At 46.2% G+C, this 20,043-nt stretch overlaps 1 protein-coding gene across 1 annotated transcript in view; it reads right to left on the bottom strand.

Moving 5' to 3' along the window:
• ATP1A1 (ATPase Na+/K+ transporting subunit alpha 1) overlaps positions 1-3,815 on the bottom strand; it is a 30,883-nt gene extending 27,068 nt beyond the window's left edge. Inside the window, exon 1 of the mRNA XM_057719967.1 lies at positions 3,512-3,815. Within this exon, the coding sequence (XP_057575950.1) occupies positions 3,512-3,523 (12 nt within the window). The 5' untranslated portion in view covers positions 3,524-3,815. The remainder of the gene's footprint in view (positions 1-3,511) is intronic.
• Between the last annotated feature and the right edge of the window lie 16,228 nt (positions 3,816-20,043).

Raw genomic sequence — 20,043 nt, 5'->3', positions numbered from 1 at the left:
ATCAGAAAACAATGCTTTAGAAGCGTTCTGGGATGGAAAATGGATGGTTTTCTTTTTACATGCAATTTAGGAATAATACTCCCAGGGGGCTGGAAATTTTCAGTTTTATTCCTCACCTAAATAAACATTTCACTGGGTTTTTAAAAATTCCTCCCCCTTTGGGAATGGGGGTTGTCAGGCTTAGCCTACTCTCAATCTTCTCAGACTTACCATGCAGACCTCCCCCTTTCCTACCCTCCCACTCACAAAGGTGAGTCACCAGACTGTTACAAACTTACTGGCAGAGGAAACTACAAGTTAACAAACAGTTAAGTGACCCAAAGAGAATACACCCTCAGAGCAGGGTACAGAAGGGTGGGGAGAGGGGGGATACTCATACACTGAGCAGTGCACAGGCAAAGGGTGTGATGCAACCCCGACCTTCTCCGTCCTGTCCTCAGGGCTAGTCACCAGTTCCTCCCGCAACCACTCCCCTTGCTCGGGCCGGGCCTGGACAGCAGCCTTCCCCTCTGAGGACTCTGCCTTATGACGTTTTCGGTCTAAAGGACTCGCTTTATAGCAGCCAGAGGGAATTCAGTCACATTTTCAAGTTGAGCTCCAGAAGGGCAGCAGATAATGTTACCATACAACCAGGAACTCTGCTGACACGTGTGTCCCTTGTGCAACTTTCACCTGCACCTTTTCCCAGGCTCCTCTTGAAATCACTACGCATAAGCTACAGTTTCTTCTCTAGGTAATGAAGGTAATGTTCAAACAATGGAAAACTGCAGTGAAGGACCAGGTGACATCCCCCGCCCCCTCCTCTCATCTTCTGCAAACGTGAGGAAAAAGAAAATTTCCTGTGTATCTTCCCACCTTGGGTGAGCTAAAGAACTGGGGGTGGTAGGCCCAGCTGCAGATTTAAGCCAAGTCACTGGCACAAACACCCAGTATGAAAAAAAGGACAAAATCCTATTTCATCCAGGAATGATTCAGCAGGAGCTGTTCTTTCATTTCCTTACCAAAAGCTTAGGAGATCGATTTTTAAGGGGAAATAAAATCACCTGAAACATCGTCAAAACCCGGGCCCCCAACAGTAGTGGGAAGGGGAGGGGAAGAGATTAACAAGGACCTTAAAAATCAGCTGGCAGCACAGGCTTCCTGGTTAACCAATTATCATCAGGGCTTTAGTCACCACTCCACCCACATTTTAATCCCCATGTGGAAAAATCCCAACATTTCAGCATAAAATATCCTTCGCAACATTTGGACTATCACAGTAAGTCACTGGGGACAAAGGGGGTAACTTTATCCCAGGAGAATCACCACCACCACACAAACACAAGACCCCCCCCCCCCACGTTCAATTTACCAGGTACCCACAATACTAACTACAACCCGGCAGATACGCAGCATGTCAGCCTGTGTTAACCAGTTACAATTCAATTTTGTGTTTACTAGCCATTTTATTAAAACCAATAAAACATATAGGTTGAACCTTCAAAACCCAGGTATCTTTACCACTACTGTACATGTGTGTGGTTACAAAACGGACATACAGATCCATGGACATAACTTAGTTACTCAAACTTCCCTCTCTGGTCCATTAACCAGCATCACAAACACCCGTTTCATCTGGAAAACTAGCTTTATAGAGTTCTGCATATCAGGCAACGTTAAGGAGAGAGTGAGTATTCAGGCTGGGAGGCCACAGGCTGTTCACAAATCAGTGACGTCTGGTGTGTCACTAACCAACCATTTGACCTTGAGCAAATCACTTCACCTTCCTAGGCCACGGGTACATATCTACCATCTCTACAGCCCTCCAATCAGTAATGTGTGGCTCGAGAAATCAACTATTCCTTTGAGGAGGAAGAAACAAAGAAAAGAGCTTTAAAGAGCTTGCTAACTGGGATAACCTAGGTAGGATTTGCTGGTGTGGTACAAGCACAGGCCACTAACCCAGTTTCCGTCCCAGGCGTACAGAGGCCGGCACTCAGCTCTTTTCAGCTCCTTGACCTGAGTCAGCCCTCCACATTTTGTGCTTTTAAAGGATACAAGCTGTGCATTTCCACTTCTCCTTACTTTCTCAACCAGGTCTAAACCTTTCAATGACCTCCTCTGAAATCCATGTAGAGTCCCCAAAGAACGCACCCTCCCTCTTTGCCCATCACTCACTCCACACGGAGGAGCCCTAGGAACCTGCAACGACCTACTAAGTGCTGGACACTGTGCAAGCCCTGGACACAATGGAGCGGATTCTTTCCTACCACTATTCTCATGACCTGGTCATTTTATCCCATCAACTGATACTTCTGATTGTTATTCTGTACAAACTTTTCTCGACTGGACGTTGGCCCCGTTGAAGTCTGGGACCCAGTCTCTTGCCGTGGCTACGGGTTATCAGAGCTCCGAGTTACAGAAATGCAGGCAGCAGCCGTTGTTTTGATATCCCCACCGCGCTCGCCTCTCCTGCCCGGGTAACCCCCTCGTTCCTTCGGGAACCCCACTTCGGTGGGTCGGCATTCCTATCGCGTACTATCCTCGCTTCCCGTCCTTTTTCGTGTTTATAGTACCCGGAGACCCTGGTGGAGACCCTGGCTCCATCCAGGCTCATCCCTTCAAAAAAACCTACACACACCCTCCCCACCACCAAGATGACCACTCCAATTGTTCCAGCTGCCCCGGGCGCATCCCGTGTTTATGGAAAAGGGCCCATTAAAGCTCTCAAAAGTATACCTTAAAGGCTATCCCAGGGCAAAGACACACCCTTTCTGGCACCAGCCAGCCCGACCGGCTCCACAGTAAGGGGAAGCCAGTTTTCTTCTTTGGGGGAGGGCGGCCGCCTCTGCCGGCAACTGGCTAAGCCCTGGAGCCTCCGGGAGGAGCCTGGGACCCTAGGGCCGCCCCCGCGTCGCAAGCCCCCCAGCGGCGGGGCCGGAGCCGCGCCGGGAACCGCAGTCTGGGGAAGGGGCCGAGCAGAGCGCCCCAGGGGAAGGGGAGGAGCACGCCTTTCCTCGGGGCAAGAAGGGCGGAGGGAAAAAGGAAGGCGAGAGACGGGAGGTAAGGGCGGGCGGAGGGCGGGAGGGAGGGAGGGAAGGAGCGGGCTGGGGATGCCGCCGGCGGCCCGCTGCTGGCCGGGGCCGCCCAGCCGCCGTCCTCCCTCCTCCTCCTCCCTCCTCCTCCCGAGCCCGCGGCTCCCGAGCGCCGCCTCCAGGAGCCCCGGTCCCCGGACGCGCTCGGACTCGGGGGCCCGCAGCCCCTCTGCGGGGGCTGCACACCGCCCGGCGCTGCCGCCCTCCTTCCCCTCGGCGCTCCCTTCCCCCGCCCGGCCGCCCGCCCCTCTTTACTGCGCTCCCTCCATTTCCAAAGTGCGTCGTCTTTTAAGCCTCGCCGCTCTGCCAAGCCATTCCGCGCCGCGCCGCTTCCTCCTCCTCCGCCTCCCGCTGGCTGCGGTCGCCCTCCTGACTTCCTCCTCTTCCTCCTCCTCCCCGGCTCCCCGCGGCCCTCCCCTGGCTCGCCGGACACTCACCCCCTTCCCCATAGTGGCGGTGGTCTGTGCCCCGCGCCGGGTCCTGCTGCCGGAGGATCAGAGAGAAGAGAAGAGAGCGGCTCCCGGCCGGGCAAGCGCGGCCGGGGGAGCGGAGAGGAGGGAGCGAGGGCTGCCGCGGGCCGGGAAGGACGGAGGACGGCCGGCGGCTCGGGCCGCTGCCTTTACTGCCGCCGCCGCCGGGGCTGCTACCGCCGCTGCTGCCACGTGTCCGCCTCCTCCCGCCGCTGCTCTGCGCCCCAGACCCAGCCGCAGCTCCAGCCCGCGCCTCCTCCTCACTTCCTAAAATATGCAACCTGCGTGCTGGCCCCGCCCACGCCGCGGCACGTCACCGTTACCGGAGCAACCTGACACCGGCTGCGGGCCTGGCTCCGCCCTCGCCCCAAGCCCCACCCCCCAGGCCCGGGCCGTGCCGGCTGCAGCCGGTCGGGGCTCCCGGCAGGAGGGCGCCGGGGCCTGGGGCACGCGTGCCCACGTCCCGGGAGGCCGCGGCCGCGCCAGTGCGGGGCGCGCCGGCTGGCTGGGCGGCGGGGGCCCGGCGGCCACGCAGCTCCCGCGCCCCTCCTCCCGCCGCCCTGGGTGACCGGCCTGCTTTGGAGGGCGCGCAGGGTCCGCAGTGGGCGCGGGGACCTCCACGGAACTGGGCCCCCGAGTCTCCGCGGACCCGGGACCGAAACCTTGCGCGGAGGGGCCATTCTGGGCATCAGGAAGCCCCTCTGGGATTCAGGGGCGCACCGGAATGGGGGCGGGAGGAGTCGGGTGTGACTGCAGCCCGCGCCCGGAGGAGGGACTCCGCCTCCTTGCGGAGTCCAGGCCCCGCGCCCACCTGCGGATGGCCTCCTCGCCCAGCCTCTTGGTGCCCTCCTGAATGCCTCCTGTGGTCTTGGGATCTCCGTTATCCATATCCCGCAGGGCCTGAGCTGGCGTTACCAGAGATCCCAAGTGCCTCCCCCGTCCTTTGCTTCAAGACCCCCGAATGAGAATCCAAAGGGGCTGCAGTGAATTCATTCATGCTGCTGTGCTTGGGGATTCACTTCTGGGGGGAGGAATACCTGAAACCTAAGGGGATACGTATCTTTAGCAAAAGGTGTCCTCTGAGGGGGAGATGTTTGAGGGCCTGTCTCATGCCTCTCCTTGCTTACCAGTCTGGCACAGCAGGGCTTCTTTCCCCGCTGCCTTTGGTGCTCTGAGGGACCTGGGCCTGGATGTGCTGAGGAGTCCAGGAAGCCCCCAGAGGGCCCTGGCCTGGCTGTGCTGTGTGGCTTTCCTCCCATTACAGCTTCTGCAGAGGCTGAAGTTCTCCTGCAGTTAAAAAGCAAAGTACTATTAACAGCGTTTTCAGGCAGTCAGGCATATTCTGGAAAGCACAAGATTTGCAGGAGAAAGTCACTCCATGTCTCTGGGAATTCCGACTAGAAACAAGGAAAACATTAACTTCCTAAGCTGTTAAAACTGGCCCTGTCAACTCCAAGTATTAATTTACCATGAATAAATAAAAATGTGAAATTTGAAAGAAATGGGGAAGGAGGGAAGGAGGAAAGAAAGACAAAGGGGAAAAACTAGCAACTGTGTCATCAGTTAGACCATTAGGGTAAGTCTTGTTCCTTCTTAGAAGAAACTGTTTCTTTCCTCTTGCCCAAGAATGTATTGTTAAGAGCTTGTGCCTCCTCCAGCCACCTTCCAGCTTGGTTAAATCAGAGCAGGCCCTGAAGAGCAGAGGAATTGTAAACTGAATTCAGATTCATGACCGCTGGGGAAAGAATCCCCAAATCCAGAACAGTGCTGCTAATTCAACAGAAGGAATTTATGAAGAGTTAGGGCTCTGTCTCCAGGGGTCTAGAAAATGCTTTATTTACATGGCCTACATCCCCCATTACTGCTAACCTGTAGGAGGCTTTTGCTCCTAAAGATCTCTCAGCTTGTTTTGAGATTAATTGTCCCTTGGGCCCTGGTCTGAATGGAAAAAGCACAGCAAGAACAACAACAAAATGTAGAAAGCAAGAGTCTGAACAATGTAGGTTTCTCCTGCCAGCGGATCACCTTTTCCTCCCTTCATTAGTAAAATGATCATTTTTTTTTTCATTCAACAACATAAACCTGATAGAGCAAGGCATTTCCCTTGGTCTCAACAGCTGTTTATTTGGCAGCTGAAGATTGCTGAAGGTCCTTTCAGGAGCACCTCCAAGTTCTAGCTATATTCAAGAGTGGGGGAAAGGCATAAAAATAAGAAATATTAAACTTGGAAATTTGCTTCCTCCTCCACATAGCACTTTTACATATAAAGTCCTCTGGGATTCTCACAAGTCTGGAAAGTAAAGGGCTTTAGCTGCATTTTACAGAGTGGGAAACTGGAGGTTTGAGGACTTTCTTCTAACTAGGCCACTCAGCTAGCCATGGAGGAGCCTGGCCTCGAAAGTGCAAGATGAGAACCATCTTCCTACTTGTAAAATTTGGTCTCTGAGCATAGCACCAAGGAAGTTTTGGTGGAAGAATACTAATTGCTTTCAACATGGCTGTCCTCACAAATACAGAGAGTTTCCGCATGCCTCTCCTCTCTGATAACCAAAAAGACCCGGGCAAGAGCGTTTTCTGCCCATTCCTACTCTTCATTGGTCTGCTGTGCATCATCGTGAGGCAGAGAACCATTTCTTTCATCCAAAAGCCCAATACAGGGCTTCCTAGGTGGCACAGTGGTTAAGAATCTGCCTGCCAGTGCGGAGGACATGGGTTCGATCCCTGCTCTAGGAAGATCCCACAAGCTCATGCGCCCAAAAAAAAAAAAAAAAAAAAGCCCGATACAGATCAACAAACACTCCCCCACCCCTGTTCTGACCCACCTGATCCCACCTCTAGAGGTGAATCCCATTCCATTTTCAAATCGTGATAATCCACTTTTCATTTCAGTCCTGTTGAAAGAAAAAATTTGATGAAAACATTTCAGAATATCAGAAAGGGCCTTGCTATTTATTGCTCCTCTAATTTTTTCTTTAAATTTATTTAGTCTTGGCTGTGTTGGGTCTTCATTGCTGTGCGCAGGCTTTCTCTAGTTGTGGTGATCAGGGGCTACACTTCATTGTGGTGTGTGGGCTTCTCATTGCGGTGGTTTCTCTTGTTGCGGAGCATGGGCTCTAGGTGCACGGGCTTCAGTAATTGCAGCATGTGGGCTCAGTAGTTGTGGCACACGGGCTCAGTTGCTCTGAAGCATGTGGGACCTTCCTGGCCCAAGGATCAAACGCATGTTCCCTGCATTGGCAGGCGGATTCTTAACCACTGCACCACCAGGGAAGTCCTGCTCCTCTAATGTTGATGTTTCTGTAAATGCTACAGCCAAGTAACATTTGGTCCAGGCATTTCCGGGCAATTTTCAGGGGTGTTTTTAGGGGTAAAGTTTATTGTCAGTTGTTAAGGACAAATTTTAAGAGGGGAAGGGAAAAAATATGGTAAGGAAGTAGGAGCTGAAAACTTTTGTGAGAAAGAATGATGAAAAGAACCCCTGCCAGGTTGTACTAGGGAGCTCTGAACACCCTTATAAAATTAAGACAAAGGGAAGTTGTGGCCAGAACTGAGGTCCAGAAATCTCAGGTGTGCGAGAGAGATGCTTTGGGACATAGGTGACCAGAGGGGGAAATATCCTTTTTGGGAGACAGACTTCTTTCCTCCTCTCAGGAGAGGTTTCTGAATGAAACCTTGGAGAGCAAGCATTCCCCTCATTTTACATGAAGAAACTGAGTGAGGGATTGGCACTGGGTAGTCCCAGGACACTGGCAGAACTATTGTGCATCTTTTCATACTCCCAGAGCAGTGCTGAGGATAAAAGAAACTTCCAGAAGAGAAGGTGGGGCAAATTCTGCCTCTCTATTCTCTCTACCTCTTATCCTATCAGCACTTATTAAGCTCCTAGCTTGGGAAACAATTAACTGATTGGTCCAGAGACTCAGCATTTACAGCCCCCCAAGGCTGCCAAGTGTGGATGGCTTCGAGGAGGATTTGACACAACCACGGAGGGTTGGCCCAGTCATTGTGAATAGTCAGCAGATGTCTGAAAAATATGATGCAAGTCAGTATTTTGAGCCAAGAGTGCTAGCACTTTGAGTAAGTACTTGCTGAAATGAATAAACATGCCATTGCAATTAAGGGCTTTAGAATAAGAGTTGGAACCTGCACGAAGTTAGCATTTTCCATTGGAAGCAAACATTTGCGAGATCAATGAGCTAGGGATCTGGAAGGACAGAAGTCTCTTTGGCCCAGCTTGCACCAAAGGTAGCATGGAAACAATCTTAAGCGTGCATCTTTATCTTTTACCATTCTCTTGGTACCCCAGAAAGCCACTTAGCTGCCGCTATCACTGCATTAAAGCCAACCCTTGTCACCATTCCAAAGTTCCTCCTAGCCAGTGTCTATCCTGCCATTGCAAATCTATTTTTTCCTGTCTAGCAGCAGACATATTACCTTCTGCTTTAAAAGCACAGTTCTAGGCAGACCACTGACCATCAGAAATCTGTCAGCTAAAGAATTTTAACCCCTGAAACGTTTCCTCCCTGACTCCATTTTCCAGTCATCTCTTAACTCCCTATAAAAGCTCTTTAGTATGCTTGTGAACATATTTTCTTCTGTTAATGATTTTTGAAGCCCTTAGGTATTGCCTCTGGAAATTTAGAAAAGTCAACATTTACTTGGTGCCTATCCTGGAGGCCGTTATTAACCACACAGAGTCAAGTCCTCAGTCTTTTCCTCAGCATTCCTTTAATACAGCTGCCACTTAACTAATTTGCTCTTATTAATAGCAGTCTTTGTAAATTAAACAATTAGAAAGGATTCTTTAGTTGGTCCCCAGGTGTATTACACTGAGTCCTGAAATTCAGATCCAGCTTTGGTCTTCTTTTCTAACTCTCCCCCAACACACTGCTACTGCCCCACCCCAATTCAAAACAGTATTAAATGTTACAATATCCTGGCATGTAAAAACTCATCTTTTGTTCTCTATAAATCAACAACCACTGCTCCCATTGCAAACAAAAATTAAATGGCAACAAACAAGGGATCTGGAACTTAAAATATTCTATTGCCAGAGTCCTATCTGCACCCAGGCAGTAGAGACGCAACTTCAGGCAGGCTTACATCTCACCGTGGGCAAGCTGGAGGCAGAGAAGATGCAGCAGGAGATAACTGTCATCAAACCCTTCTTGTTCTCAGGGGAATAGAGCCATGTGCCCTAAGGAAATGAGTGCTGCCATTGGGGTGGATAGATTTGCTATTCTTGGCCTTTAAATCTTCCATGGAAAAACAATTGAGAAAGTTCTGTGAAAGCTGGGTCCACTGAGAACAGCACACTTCCGAGATGCCTTTGCACTAAAATTGGGTTTCAGGGACTGTGTAGATTTTCCCTTCGGTGGAGTGAAAAGCCACCATAATAGGAGAGAATACAAAACCATCAAAAAGTGGTTTGGTTCATTTACAAAAGTCTGGGAGTTGTAGAAAGTAACCCAAAAGTAGGTCAGGTACAAAAATAGTAACCAGCTCAATTCATTTTTAACAGCTTAGGTTTTACTCTGGAGTCTGCCATTTGATTGATGGGCAACCTCTATATGTGGACTCACTGATAAGCCCCTAAGAAAAGTTCCCTCTCTTCCCTTCTCCAACCCCTACCTCTGGCACTCTACACTGTGAAACAGAAGCAAGAGCTAGTTCATGCAAAAAATAAACAAACAAAACAAAAAACCCAGAATAGCTATTACTGGGCATCTACTCTGAGCCTAACGTCGTGCTTGGTGCTGGCATATAACGACGACTAAGACATTCTCTACCCTCAAATAGTTCACCATCTGGCATAGAGAAAGACACGCAAAGAGATATTAGTAACACAGTGAGAAGTGCTGTATCTATGCAGCGTATCATGGGGGCATAAAGGAAGAAGTGGTCAGTTCCGCCTGTGGAGCTGGAAAGACTTCCCTGGCTGGATCTTGAAAGAAGGATGGGAGCTCGTTAAGTGGAGCCTCGTGTGGGCGCATGTGTGTACATGTTTGTGTAGTGGGGGGCGGTTGCAAGCAAAAGCAGCAGCATGAGTAAGGCCCTCGGTACCTAAACAAGCTGAGTCTGTCGGAAGACTGGCCAGTAGCTTAAAACCGCTAGAGCGCATGTTGTGAGAGAGGACGCAGCAGGAGATAAGCCTAGAGAGGTGAGCGTGGTCCAGGTTGTGGAGGATTTGGATATCATTCTAAGGGCTTGGACCTTATCCTGCAGGCCATAGGGAGACACTGCAGGATTTTAAGCAGGGAGGCGGCATGATCAGATGTGTGCTTTGGGAAGGTTTCTCTGGTGGTACCAGAACCGTGGGATAAGGTTTCACAATCAGTGCATTTACCAAAGCTCTTCTGATCGTATTATTGAATTCAGAATCTCAAGGCATCCATGTTTCCCCATATAGCTTTGAGATCGCGTGTTAATTTTATTTTCTTCCTCTTTTGTGCACACACATGCATGTCTTGATCCGCATTATAATCCTGATTATTCACTCCTTCCCCCAAACAGAGGCTTCAAGTTGCTGGATATGGTGGAAAACTGGGATTTGGACATAATCTTAACAATCTGTGAGTATACAGGTTCCTGACCTCAGAAGATGATTCAATTTGCGGGGAAGGTACAGGCATTTTACTCAGTTTTCCTAATATTTTTTTTTTGCTACACCAAATTCTGAATAGATCAAGGACTTTGTTGGCTTCTGCTTCTCTCAGAGACCAGTTCTTGATGCAGTTCCACTGACTAAAGGAAACTTCAGCCACTTGGCTCCCACCCCCTCTAGACCAGGACTCTAGATGATAGAGATGATGGAGTAAGAGGCCAAATTAATGAATAATTTGGCTTCTGTGGTCTAGACAGTTGAAGTAAAAGGTGTCCCTGTGTCAACACATTTCGGCTCTTTATTTTCTTGACAAGTCTCTGTCAGTTTGACACTTAGCGTCTGGTAGCGGACATGGCAGTAGAGGCGGGGGTGGAGATGGTGGTGGGTTGGTGACATGGAGGTGGTGGGGAGGTGGTGGGAGGGGTGGCAATGATGGTAAAGGGGCGGACCCAAACAGCTGATCCAATAACAGGATCCCAGTCACATGATTCCTTCAGGCAATTGCAGTTTCCTTCCTCACATGAAGCTTTGGAGTCTATTTTATCTGTAAGCACATCACCGGGCTACTGTGAGCATCAGTTGACATGCTCCTCTTCAGGAAACATCGCCTGTCACATAACAACTGTTCAAAAAGTGTAAGGAATGATCTTGTCTTGATTTCAAATGCCTGCTCAGCCTGGGAGAAACAAGGTTCAAGGAAGGATGAAGGCATCCATGAAAATTTGTCTAGAGGAGGAGGGAGTGAGAACAAAATCTGCTTTGTGCTGGCTTTCCTCTCCCCCCAGCCAACCTCTTGTATCCAACAGTGGTGGCCTGTCTGCAGATACACAGGCAGCTCGTAGCAGAAACCAGAGCACAGAGTGCAGGAGCTGGGTGATTAAGGGTCAGGTGGGCAACACTCCACCTGTCTGAACTGGCCTAGTTATCACCAAACCGCAAGTGACGACCAGGGAAATAAGCCTTGCACTAAAACACTGTAGCACTGGCCTCACTGAGAAGTCTTCACCTTCAGAATAAGAAGCTTGACTATCCATGTTCTGGACTGCAGGGCCTGATACAGCACAACCGCCTCGGGGAAAAAGAAAGCACTGTCTCCAAGGGCAGCTTCAAACCAATAAAGCCTTTTCTTATTTTTTCTTTTTTACTTAAAAAAACAAACAAGCAAACAAAAGCAAAACAAAAAGAAAGAAAGATACCATCTGCTAATGCAGTCACTAATTGGCAAGGGAGAGTTCTTCCTCTTCCTAAGAACAGAACCAAAAGAATGTTGGTTTTCAGGACCATCACCCCCATTCCTAGAAAAAGCAGCTGAGCCTGGCACCATGCTGCAAGCTGGAACTGCAGAGAGCTAGACGGGCCCAGGGATCCACTGCCCTCTCATGCCTTTAATCTCATCAATCAGAAGTCCTCAGTGTATTCTCTTCCCCCTTTGCTTTTTTCATAATGAAAAAAAAAAAAGGTGATGTTAAAGTTTTGAATGAAGAAACAGTTGCCATTTGGGTAATTGAATCAAAGCAGGCCACCTGGTTCTCATCAGCAGCTCCTGGCAGGTATGGAAGTGTCAGCTAAGGTCTTGTCTTGACTTGTAAATGAAGGCTTGAGGTCCATGTGCACTACAGAAAGCTTAATTTCTAAATAGCAAAAGCGGTTTTCTATCAGGTCACCTCAATGCATGGTAGATTTCTTAGGCTGCAGAATTAAAGCAGTCATGTTGGTCTCATCCATTCCTGGTCATATGGTCCTTTAAAAAAACAAAAATTGAAAAGCCAGTTTTCTTTGGCTTCCTGTTTGGACATCCACGTCATAGAAATATGTGTGACTGAAATCACCTTGCTCTCTTAGAGGATTCAGGAGGCTGTGTCTCCAGCTCCTCAAATAGTGGGAAGAGGGGTGGGTTGCCTGGGAGGAATATCAAGTGTCTATCCATGGGCTGGATGCCATGCCCTGCTCTTCACAGCAGCCTTCTCGGTTGCCAGCCACCCCTGTTCCCCAGAGGGACGCACCATCAAGCAGCCTGAATGGGGCTGCATTCCTTTTCCCTAACCTGAGATGCCCGCATACCAGGAAAAGGAGTCAGAAACTTTACATGCAACTCGCAGCCCCACCTTCCGCCCTCTGTTTACACGCACAGCATAGCTGGTGTCAAGCAGGAGGGTTGGTGAGGATGAGCTATAAAAGGAAACAGAATGCTGGGAACTTGGGTGGTCTTGAGCAAGTCCTTGTACTTTCCTTTGAGTCCATTTCCCTGTATCTGAAAAGTCTACAGCAGAACTGAGTGCGATTAGGAGCCGTGCTCAGGCAACATGGGATGATTGAGGTGGGAGGGGAGCTCTGCCATTGGACAGAAATCTCACTCACAGGCAGGGCAGTTTGGGTTTTACAAGAGACACTAAGCTTATGGAATGAGAATTCTACACCACAGAGAACCTGGTCTGCTCTCCTCTTTTACAGAGGAATTGAGTCTGCAGGGCTGCATGTGCTTTTTCCCAGGATCACAGACCACCTGCTTAATGTCTAAGTGAGACTCCAGCCCCTCCTCTTTCTACTACACCGCGCTGTTTGCTTAGCTTTAGGACCCCTCGGAAACATTTACTCAAAGATGGAGATGTTTTGCTTCCAAACCAAAAACTGAGGGTTATCCAAACCATGCGATTTAAAGGAACAGCTTTTTGAAAATAGCATTTTCCATGATGCTCTGTGTACTCATATAGGTTCATCTTAAAAATCTTGCGTGACTTCATTTCACTTGTGTCTCAAGGGAGCTACATCTGAATACACACACACACACACACACACACACACACAGATACACACACACACACACAGACAAATACACTGTTGCTTTGAATTTGAGAGAATTCAAGGAAGCCCTGAATGGTGTCAAGGTAAAATTAAATTAAAATCTCTTGCAGGGGTCCCAGGCTCAGGACAAGGCTCCTCCACTTGTTTCCTGGAAAGCCTGCTCTCTGTCCACTGACAGTCTCCTGGACCCTATATCGCACCTGTATGGGGTTTCCTCGAGCTGCTGAGTGGCATTGCCCAGCTCTACTCCATGGCCATCTTGGTCCCAACATCCTCAGACTTCCTCTTCTTTCTGCCAGCTGATGGAGGAGCATGCTTAAGAGAACATGGAGGGCAGAGTAGCACGGGGGCCAGGGCCTGGGAGTGGAGCTGGTGTAAGACTTGGGCAGGTAACGGAGGCCGAGGGGGATGTCCAAGGCAGCCAGAGCAGCCTCCAGTAGCCTGGTCCAACTCCCAGCAGGCTCCCTTCTGCTCCCTTGGCCTGGCTCAGATCTGTTGTCTTAATCCAATAAAGGGGCACTTGCCTACGTTTGAAAAGGTGCCATAAGATTATTTTATCCACCATATCCTGTCCCGAAACAGTTAATCTCCAATTTCCTCTTCAAAACTAGTTTCTGTCTGCTAGGGCTCTTTTTATATTGATCTAGAATCACTAATATTTTATAGCCTCTGAGGCATTATTGTCTCTTCACTCTCCTCTTTCTTGACAAATGGACAGTGTCTCAAATCTCCTTGTTCCTTCGGTCGTTCTTGTTTCTCTCTCTGCTGCCATGACATCCAGTTACTCACAGCCCTGCCTTTACACAGAGCAACCTCTCCTCCTGACTCCTCTGAAAATTCTAATCAGAAAAACTCTGCCTACTTGCATCTGGATCATGCTTAATATACAGAAAATCAGACCCCACACTTTGGAATAGCGGTAGTGGGCGGGGAAGTACTGATTCTAGATCCTTTTGCAGGGGGACTGGTAGGACCTATAAGCCCCAGTGCCCTGGGGACAAGAGTTGCTGGTTTAGCAGCAAAATTCCTACCTTTTCCAACACAGGGATCAGAGATTTCTTTGGTAACCTCATTTTCCTTTTGAAGGCTGCTCTTCTTACCGTAAATCATACCCCACTGGTAATAAAAAGTTGCTTTTTTTGTGGGAGAACTATATTGTGATTTTCCCTGGGTGTTGCCCACAGCCTCTAAAAACATCAAGAAAACAGATCTGCTGAAATATTGAACATCTTCACCCTAAGGTTGGGAATGAGTGACTGTTACCCATTAACACCACTTCTACCACCATAACAAAAGTCCTGAGACCAGCTGTTCTGCCCATGCCTCTAGCAACTTCCTCCTCCACTCAGTGGCAGGCTATTCCTATAACTCAGTTGTAGTTCATACCCTCCTGTTTCTCCATTACTGGTGGACTGCATGTTTCTACGGCAGCCACACCTCCAAAGAAGTCTGAATCTCTGCCCCTTTTAAGGGGGTCCTTTCAAGTTTTCAAGTACCTTCATATTCACTATTCCTCGGCTCCAGTCATAGCTACTCTCTGCAATGGCTCCTTCTGTACCTCTTAGAGGCATCTTCTACCCTTTTGAATTGTTATTCACCTTTTTACTGGTTGTAAAAAAATTTTATGTTAAAATTTTTCTGTTCAAAGTACTGGTCTGGTTTTCAGCTCTTCACTGGACCCTGACTGATACAAGACCTAAATAAATGCAAGAATAAATAATGTTCATGGGTTGGAAGACTCACTATTGCAAAGAAGTCATTTTCCCTAAACTGAACTATAGATTTAAAAAATATCCAAAAATACTTGATTGTTGCTGCAGTACATTTCTGGAAACCACATGGAAAATCCTAAATTTGATTTTACCCATGGGACTGTGTCCTAATTGGATGTTGCATTCTTGACCAAACACTTGGCATCAGATAAATCAGAGATACTAAATATGTCATAGAGGCAAAGATTCAGGGTTCAAATTAGTAATTCTCAACCCTGGCTGAGCATTAGAATTAGCAAAGAAGATTTAAAAAACAAATAAACAAACAAACAAACCAGTGCCTGGGCCCCACTGGCAACCAGTTGAAGCCAAATCTTTATAGGTGAGCCCAGGTAATCAATTTTTTGTTTGTTTATCAAGAGCCGTGACCAACAGAAAGAAATAGCTCTCATTTGGCACTTCAAAAAACAAACAAACAAACATTAAAAGAGCCACTTGGGACTTCCCTGGTGGCGCAGTGGTTAAGATTCCATGCTCGCAATGCAGGGGGCCCCAGTTTGATCTCTGGTCAAGGAACTAGATCCCACATACATGCTGCAACTAAGAGTTTGCATGCCACAACTAAGGAGCTGGTGAACCACAACTAAGGAGCTCTCAAGCCGCAACTAAGGAGACTGTTGGCCACAACTAAGGAGTGCACATGCTGCAACTAAGGAGCCAGCAAGCCACAATAAGGAGCCCGTGAGCTGCAACTAAGGAGCCCACCTGCCGTAACTAAGACCCAGCACAACCAAATAATAAATAAATAAATAAATAAATAAGCCACTTGAAAGCAAATCATAAGATTTATTGCTTCTCCAAGTGGATATTTAGAGATCCCACATTGATGCATGAGTCATCTCACATGATAATAAGACATTGCATACTGCATCTACTGTCCACCAAGTCTGAATGTGAACCAGTGCCCTCAAGGTACAATGTTCTAAGGCTGATGGTCAATGAGTTAATGAGTATTTAGAAAGATTCCACGGCAAATGTAATATCGCTGTATGAGGAATTTGCCTAGGAAACTCTGGAAAAGCATACAGACAGTCCCTGTTCCTAAGAGGTTCACAATGATTCTAAAGTTAGGCTTCCAGTAATTTAAAACATGGGATGTTGGCCTTTACTGATGATAGCATTGTATCTGAAATGATCTTAACCAGATAGATCCAGTTATTTGGAAATGGTGGTAATCCAGAGATGTATTTCAGTATTCTTCCCTTCCATTGGCAAAAGGCTGGAGAGGGCTGACCCAGGGAACGGGAGTCTCAGCTCAACCTCGGGGTCTCCTCCAGGTGCCGTCAGTGAAGAGAGGAAGACATTCCCAGAGAGCTAGCCACCAAGAGGCTCCAAGGAGAGACCAGCCCTGGAGCTTATACAAACCCATGAGGTTAGCTTCTTAAAAGATTCCAGTTCTCTGTCATGAATTATGTGATTTGAAGCAGGGCACTTCATGACATCTCAGTATATCCACTTTAAAATAGAAAAGTTATATCTATTCCCTACCTACCTCTAAAGATACTTTAAAGACAAATTAAATTCTATTGAAAAGATATCTGAGAATTTTAATAATTTTTTCCTGATTATGAGTGACATTTATTGAACAGAATATGGTAATTACAGAGAAACAATTATAAAATTAAGCAAATAAAGCACAACCATAATCACACTCATAATCCCACAATCACTATTTTAAATAAAACACAAATGAAGGACATTCTCTGTATGCAGTTTTCTATCCTGTTTTTTCATATAAGATTATATAATGAACATTACCATATATCTTACAATTTCCTTGAAAAACATTATTTAATGGCTGCATAATATTCCATTTTATGGCAATAGAATGACTTGTTTCTTCATGGTGAGATATACAATACAAATATTTTAAAAATATAAGGGAAAGTTAATAATCCAAGATATTTTGGTTGCTATTATTTATAACAGTATATTTGGAGATTTAAAAAATATACAGATAACAGTTGGAAACAATCTCAGAAGCACAGAAAATGAGATTTGTAAAACACAATCAGGAGCAATTTTATTTTTAAAGGTCAATTCGCTTACAAAGGACACAGAGTACATGCAATAATTGCCTATAACTACATTGCCATTGACTTCTGAGTGGTAATTTTATCTTTAATACCCCCACTGGTTTGCCTTATGGTTTTAGTGTTATCATTTTCTTTTAGAAAAGAATTGTGATTTCATTAGAAATCTTCCACCTTTCCAACTCTATCTTCTTCATTCTTTCTCTCAAAAAATAAAGTGAGAGGGGTAGGGGCAAAGGAAAAACAGAACAACTGATTATTACTTTATATAAATCCTTCCCCGCAACCCCACCCACTATATGCAATGAATAGAGACTGGAGAAGCCCAAGAGAATAAGGACATATCCTCAAACTTTCTTTTAAGAACTTTGTAACTTGTTGAATTACTCATTCATTTAAGACCATTGCCATAGGCTCTATATCTCAGATTACTTAGTTTATCTGAAAGATAAACTCAGGAATGTGTGGATTCACTGGAAATAAGGGGTTAAGTCAGGTCAGGGCCAATGTGTGTTCATCCTTCTTAATGCTAGAATTCCAGGCAGATCAATTCAAAGTGCTCCTTGAGATAGCACTTAACTGAGTAGTTGCTTATTATAGCAAGTTCCATCTAGCAACTCCATTTCCTGCCACAAAGGTCAGCTGATGCCCATGTGTGATGTGAGGAAACAAGAAGGAGCTATCACTCTATTTCTGATAGATCTGGGCTCCCTTCAGTCATTCAAAAAGCATTCATTGAGAGTCCACTCTATGCATGGCAAGACAGACCAGGTCCCTGCCCTTGTGGAGTTTCTAGCCTAGTGGAAAAGATGAACATAACAAGCCAAAAAGAGGGATTCCTATTTGTTTCAACTATGCTTTAAACACGTGCAACATTTGCATTTGAATACAGATAACTCTAGGTATTTGGAATTCTGCGCAAACTATCTCTTTGCAGATTATCTCATCACCCACAGCAGCTTCCTCCTACACTCAAAAGACCAGGTTTTCAGAGTAAATGTTTCCCGGACTGCTTTAGAAAGCCCAGGGCCAGTGGTGGTCATCATGGTGTGGAAGCTTCTCCTTTTAGCCACAAATTTTAAAAACCTCTGATGAAAGCATTTGGTTTCTGGAGACGTGATTGTCTTTGATGTCCTTGGCTGGTGTGAATGTGGTAGGAATTTTTAATCATTTTTGGAGTTCATAATTCTTGCCTGCCATTGCTCTTCTTTTGGCTACAGCTGATTTAAGTATTTTTTGCCTTTAGATTCAAATAGCAGGTATTGTCCCTACATGCCAAATTCTGTGCAAGATACATCTATTTCCTCTTTGAATTTTTGCAATAACTTCATTAGTCCTGTGCTAGGAATGGGGAAGGAGAGATTCAGAGGGATTAGGGACTAGTTCAAAGGCAGAGATATAGGAAGGATTACACTCAAGCCTTCAGATTCCAAGTCCACTGTGTGCCCCTGAGGCTGAAGCCCTGTCCTTCTCTCCAAGTACATATATACAGCACTGAGCTAGATCTTGAGGAAAGTAATGTGAAATGTAATGGGCAGGTAGCCATCTTAATGAAGATTATGATCTCACTGGGGCCACTAGTCACCAATGAAACTTTAGGTTAGAGACATTGAATACGTATTTGAATATATTAAATATACTCTCAGCTATTGGCTGCCTCTCCTCAAATACAACTTTGAAGAGACTGCAGGAGTATAAATAGAAAATGTAATTTAGGGACGTCCTTCGTAGTTCAGTGGTTAAGAATCCACCTGCCAATGCAGGGGACACGGGTTTGATCCCTGGTCCGGGAAGATCCCACCTGCTGCAGAGCAACTAAGCCCGTGAGCCGTAACTACTGAGCCCACATGCCACAACTACTAAAGCCTGTGAGCCCTGAGAGCCCACATGATGCAACTACTGAGCCCACATGCTGCAACTACTGAAGTCCACACACCTAGAGCCTGTGCTCTGCAATAAGAGAAGCCACTGCAATGAGAAGCCTGCACACTGCAACAAAGAGTAGCCCTTGCTCACCACAACTAGAGGAAGCCTGCATGCAGCAACAAAGACCCAACACAGCCAATAAATAAATAAATAAATAAATAAATAAATAAATAAATAAATAAATTTATTTTTAAAGAGAAAATATAATGTTAACTTATAAAATTATATCTATCAATATATGATATAATTTACATATACTACAAGTCCAATCAAAATCACAGCAGGAATTTCTGGGATTATGATAAACTGATTTTAAATTTTATATGAAAGAATAAAGGATCTTGAGTAACTAAGCAACTTTGAAAAAGAAGGACAAAGAGAAGGAACAATTCTACTTGAAAATGAGACATTTGAGAAAGACATAGTAACTAAAGTTATAAGATTTAGGTGCAGAACAAGAAAATATATCAGTGGAAAGAATGAAAAGTCTCTAAATGAAACTATGCATCTATGAGAAGTATACAATGAAGAAAAGCATGTGGTAAAAAGATAGGCTATTTAGAAAATTTGGGAGAAAATGATCTTACTTTATGAAGAAAAATAAACTTGGATCCCTATCTTGACCCATTTTAAAAAGCCCTCAAAATGTGAAAGTAAAACTGTAAAGCTAATAGAAGAAAATATTGCGGAATATCTGTTTGCCCTTGGATGGTAGAGACATTGCTAAATAAAACCTCATAAGTTCAAGGTTCAGAGATTTTAATACCTAAAATCTTTAAGGTATTAGCGGCCAGCATGTACAGGGAATTAGTGCACGTCAGCAATAAAAAGGTAGAAAAAAAAGGACAGTGGATATGCACATGTCACAGAAGAGGAATCCTGAGTGGCTAATAACCATACAAGGAGATAAATGTTCAACCTGAACAGCAATCAGAGAAGAACCAAATAGAGCATCACTGAGATGTTACTTCACATCATCAGACTGGCAAAAACTCTCAAGTCTGACAATACCAAGTGCTGGTGAGAATGACTTGAAACAAACCTTTGCACCACTGGTGTGGGAAGGTGAACCACTACAGCTCTTGTAAGGAGCAATCTGGCAATTGTTATTGAAGTTATGTATGCATGATCCTAGGACTCAGCCATCTCCTTCCTGGGTACATACCTCAGAGAAACTGTCCATAAGGAGAAACTGCAACTTTCTGTCTATGAACAGTTTCTCTGACCAGCAGAGAGAACACTGCAAGTACAGTCAACTTACATGGATGTTCATGGAAGTGTTTTGGAGACAACCCAAGGGTCCATCATGAAGAACACAGGTAAGTACACTTTGTATGTATATTTGATAGAATCATATGCAAC

This window comes from Hippopotamus amphibius, chromosome 1 (assembly GCF_030028045.1).
Source record: "Hippopotamus amphibius kiboko isolate mHipAmp2 chromosome 1, mHipAmp2.hap2, whole genome shotgun sequence".
Lineage (NCBI taxonomy): Eukaryota > Metazoa > Chordata > Mammalia > Artiodactyla > Hippopotamidae > Hippopotamus > Hippopotamus amphibius.
The sequence above is the reverse complement of the archived record's forward strand: the minus strand, read 5'-3'. Positions and strand labels throughout refer to the sequence as shown.